Source organism: Chinchilla lanigera, unplaced genomic scaffold (assembly GCF_000276665.1).
Source record: "Chinchilla lanigera isolate Chin_1 unplaced genomic scaffold, ChiLan1.0 scaffold00225, whole genome shotgun sequence".
In the NCBI taxonomy this organism is placed as follows: domain Eukaryota; kingdom Metazoa; phylum Chordata; class Mammalia; order Rodentia; family Chinchillidae; genus Chinchilla; species Chinchilla lanigera.
The window spans coordinates 1,152-5,725 of NW_004955626.1; the positions used below are offsets into that span (position 1 = coordinate 1,152).

At 37.6% G+C, this 4,574-nt stretch overlaps 1 protein-coding gene across 1 annotated transcript; it reads right to left on the reverse strand.

The window, feature by feature from the left end:
- Positions 1 to 299: 299 nt before the first annotated feature.
- Positions 300 to 3,981, reverse strand: LOC102022150 (olfactory receptor 19). The gene is made up of 2 exons (XM_005415023.2): positions 3,071 to 3,981; positions 300 to 321 (listed from the first exon to the last, which is right to left on the reverse strand). Exons 1-2 carry the CDS (start codon positions 3,979 to 3,981, stop codon positions 300 to 302), a joined length of 933 nt encoding a protein of 310 aa, XP_005415080.2.
- Between the last annotated feature and the right edge of the window lie 593 nt (positions 3,982 to 4,574).

Consider the following 4,574-nt stretch of genomic DNA (forward strand, 5'->3'; position numbering starts at 1 on the left):
TGCATTTCTGATGGGACTTATTCTGACCAGAGTGAAATGGAATTTCAATATTATTTTAATTTGCATTTTCTTAATAGCTTAATATAGTCACATGCTTTCTCATCATTTGAATTTCTCATTTTGAGAAATATCTGTGCAGTTCATTTGCCCACTTTTTGTGGAGTAGATTAACTTATGGCTGTTAGTTTTTAAAAGTTATTATATAGTTGAGATATTAGCCCTCAATCAGGAAAGTAACTAGCGAAGATTTTCTCTCATTCAATAGGCTGCTTATTCAACTGGATAATTTTTCCCTGTCTTTATGAAGCAACTTTTAAAATTTGTTGTAGTCCCATTTGTTGATTCTTAATATTATTTCTGTGCTTTTAGAGTACTTTGCCTATGACTCACACGTTACTCTGATAAGAACGTATGTGAGAAATTCCATCATGGCTGACTCAAGGCAACAGTTCTTAAAGGACATTCAGAGGATAGCTCAGGGAAGTGCAGGTACTCAGTAAGACGTGCAAACAAAGACTAAAGGATTAAAAGGCAACCTGAAGGAGAAGCCCACAAGATGAATCCCAATATCAAGGATACTTAGAAATCGAACCTCTTGATCCTAGGGCTGCTTATACCCCAGTTCCAGGGAACACACTATTTGGAAGGGACTCTAAACCCTTGGGGGAAGGAGCTGAGTACTGCCGTGCCTTGCAGCCATTCTCTAGGACCTACCTGTGTTAATTCCCTCTTCACTGGATAGGGACCCTGAGGAGTGAAATATTCAGAGGATTAGAGAAGCTGAAAACCAGTGAATAATATGGAGAGAAGTGACTGGGTTATGACTAGTGGGCTTTGAGAAAGAAATAAAAAGGATAACAGTCCTGGTAAGGGATGGTGTGTTGCAGAGGTGGAGAGTGGTTTTGACCAGTGTGATTTTGGAGGGGATAAAAGACACTGGAGCAGCACCACAGTAGGCCCTCTCTCATTGTTCCCGAAATATCAGCAACCTGCGTGCCAGTGGGACGTCCAGCCTGCTGCCCACCATTCAGAAGCATCAAAAGTTGATGCCAGCAGAGGAAACTTCCCATTACCAGCCAAAATCTCCATAGCTTTGGAAGCCCTAAGCACCACTGACTTCACAGCCTGGTAGGTGTGAGTTCAGCAAGTATACAGTGTCAGATATAAGAGGTGTAGTGAGGGAGTTGTACAGTATGTTCCTGCTCACCCTGAGTAGTATAGATTAAGCAGACCAAAGCAACTTCCTAAGGGAAACTGATGGAAATCAAGAAGACCCTTCAGAAAACAATGGAAAGACTTTGTTTTTGGCCAGCTCCACTGTGCTGTCTCTTACTTTGACATAGTTGAAGGTATCCAATCAAAACAAAAGTGAAAACCTCTAGGTAGTAATGCCTACAGGACAGTAACGAAACCAAGAAGAGCTTTGCCTGCAGAGGAAACTAGAAGTAAGATCAAGTATCCTTTCAAAACTCCAAGCTTCCTCACTTAGTAGCAAGTTAGGGAATAAATCATATGGGGAAACTGTCTCAACCATCAGTAGTAGACTTGTCTAATGCCCTTGAGTCATACCTAGTGGATGCAAGCTAAGTTCCCCAGTTAATACTGGTTGAATTTTGACTGCAATATGAATAGACTGAGAAATCTCCTTACTTTTTGTGTTATTGTATGTGTGTGGCTGGTATTTTTAACAGAATAAAAAATTTTAAAACATTGAAAATGATACAAAATTTCAAAACAAGATGATAGGAAATCAACAATTGTTGTTATATTGCATATTGTTATCTTCAGAGTAGTTGTCAGCTTGCCAGATATGGGCATGCAAAATTGATAAAAAATTAAGAATTAACAGTTCCTCTCAATAAACCAATGGAAACTAGTAGTACAATTATCTTAGCTATCTTGTGTACATATATATTATTTTCCCATCAACCTTTCTTTTTAACTCTTTTCTCTCATCCAGATTATTCTTTCCTTTTGAGCAATTTTTTTCCTTTTCATGAAGAAAAAAGAAAGGAATGGAGAGTGAAAGAAGAAAGAATTGACTGGTACAACCACTGGATTTTTTCCTTTTTTAATTCTCTGTTCTTTTCTTTCTTCATCTGGAATGTATATGAGTGGTGTTTGTATATGTGAAAATGGAAATGATAATTCTTTAGTTTAAAAAGTATCTTTCGTAGACATGTCAAGTTAACCCTCATAAAAATTGTTTATAGAGTATTCAAATATAGGGTTTCTAGTAACATGTTAATTGATTCTGATATAATAATAGCTTCTTTCATTCCCCAATTTTAATTACCTTCTTCTTTCTTTTGCCCTGCACCCCCAAATCACCTTACAAATCACATCTCAAGTTGACTAGTTCAAATATAAAAATAAGGAAACATATCTATTTTCTTTCTTTCATTTGCTGTTATCACTCTTTTCTTTTTTTCTTCTTTCTGGACTATTCTCTTCCTTTTCATATTGTGCCAAGGAATTGAAGAGGCATTGTGAAAACTGTGCTAAATAAGAAAATTGTGTTCTCAAGTGAATAATGAAATCCTATGATCAAATAAGAAACCACCAATATATTGACAGTTATATTAAAGAAAAACAAAGACAATAGCTATAAAAAAAGGAACAAAGGCAGAAAACTCATCATCTCTGAATTTCTTCAGTAAATACTTTCAGTTCCCTGGGGTTTTTTTTCACAGGAGTATCAAGCGCAACATCCTATGAGACTAGTGCCAATCTTCAAATCACTTCTGACTAGGAAAAACACTGGAAGCCAAACTGCTGGCACTCAGTGCTATTCCATTTGAGGACTCACTATAAATTATCTGTGAATAATTATAAACACTGGAAAGTAGAAAGGCCAGATAGGGAAAATATTAGACGCCAGGGAAATCTGAAAGATTAATAATGAGATTAAATTCCAGGAAACAATTGACAATATCAGAACTTCTGTAAATAAATAGTAAAAGAAAGTTCTACTTCATAGTCTGATTAAATGCAATGTCTAGATCTGAAGCTTAGAGTCCCATGACCACAGGCTCTTCTTAAATGACTCATTTATGGCTTCACTTTGAAGAATCTTCTCAGAGCTTCCGTTATATCTTTATTCCTCAGACTATAGATGAATGGGTTTAACATGGGAGTCACAATGCTGTACATTACTGATGCTCTTGCCATTGAGTGTGAGTTTTGTGTAACAGAAGAACTAAGGTAAACACCCAGAAGTGTACAATAAAATAAGGAGACAACAGAGAGGTGAGATACACAAGTGGAAAATGTTTTGTATTTCCCCTCAGCTGATGAGATTGCACGAATGGCAGAAACTATCTTAGCATAAGAGTAAAGAATTCCGGCTAGGGGACCACCACCCAACAGCACAGCTGCAACGTATATCACCATGTCATTAGCAAAGGTGTCAGAACAGGCAAGAAGGACCAATTGATTAAGTTCACATACAAAGTGTGGGATTTCTAAGTCTGTACAGAAAGACAGCCGCAGTGCCATTAAGGTTTGCAGCAAGGAATTTAAGGCAGTTGTGATCCAGGACCCCAGTAGCAGATATCCACAGAGCCTGCGGTTCATGATGACCATGTACTGCAGGGGATGACAGATGGCAACAAAACGGTCATAGGCCATCACAGCTAAGAGGAAATTGTCCAAAACCCCAAAGACTATGAAAAAGTATACCTGAGCAATGCAGCCCTCATAGGTGATAACCTTGCTTTGTGTCTGAATGTTCACCAGCATCTTTGGGACACTGGTAGAAGTGAAACAGATGTCTGCAAATGACAGGTTAGAGAGGAACAAGTACATGGGTGTGTGCAAGTGAGAGTCTGAGATTGTGGCAAGGATGATGAGTAGGTTCCCAAGCACAGTGACCAGGTACATGAATAGGAATAGTCCAAAGAGGAAGGGTTGCAAGTTGGGGTCCTCTGAAATTCCACGAAGAAGAAATTTGGAAGTTTGTGTTTCATTCTCTGGTTCCATATAATTGGTATAACTAAGAGAAAAAAATATGACACAGTTATGGAATATTAACTTGTCAAAAAAAGCTATCATTCATATTCTGTGGTCCAGATTCTAATTGCTACTTTGGTTTGTAAATTCGTTCTCTTTAACATAATCCCCTGGACATGACTGATGTAGAATTCTTGTCTCACTCTAATCTACACTTTATATTAAATATTCAAGTTTCTTCACACCTTTGAGGAGTATGATTTACTGATGGTCAAGTTTGGGACACTGTCTACACGTGAATGGTTAGTATTAAAAATACAAATGTCCCTAAAGTCAAATAAAAGAGAAATAATAAAAGCAAATTGAAGGAAATACAATTAAGGAAGGGAATAATAATATATGTCAGATAGTGACAAGTACTATGCAGGCAGAAAAGCAATTAGAAGAATGTACACAGAGGGTCTTATTTTGTATTAGGTCCTGAGGTAAGACAGGCTGATAGGTAACACTTGTGAGGAGATCTTCCTAAAAAGAAGGAGGGATCCACAAAATAATTTCCAGAGATTTATAGCTGGGAGGGGAAGTAGCTACTGCCTGAGGAAAGTGCTTGTTTTGGGTGTTCA

Excerpts from the sequence above, each read along its gene's own strand:
- LOC102022150 (XM_005415023.2), bottom strand. The coding sequence starts at position 3,981 with ATGGAACCAGAGAATGAAACACAAACTTCCAAATTTCTTCTTCGTGGA. Across the intron at positions 322-3,070 it reads ACGGAAGCTCTGAGAAGATT|AATTTTAAAAGTTGCTTCAT; the intron begins CTTCAAAGTGAA and ends GGGACTACAACA.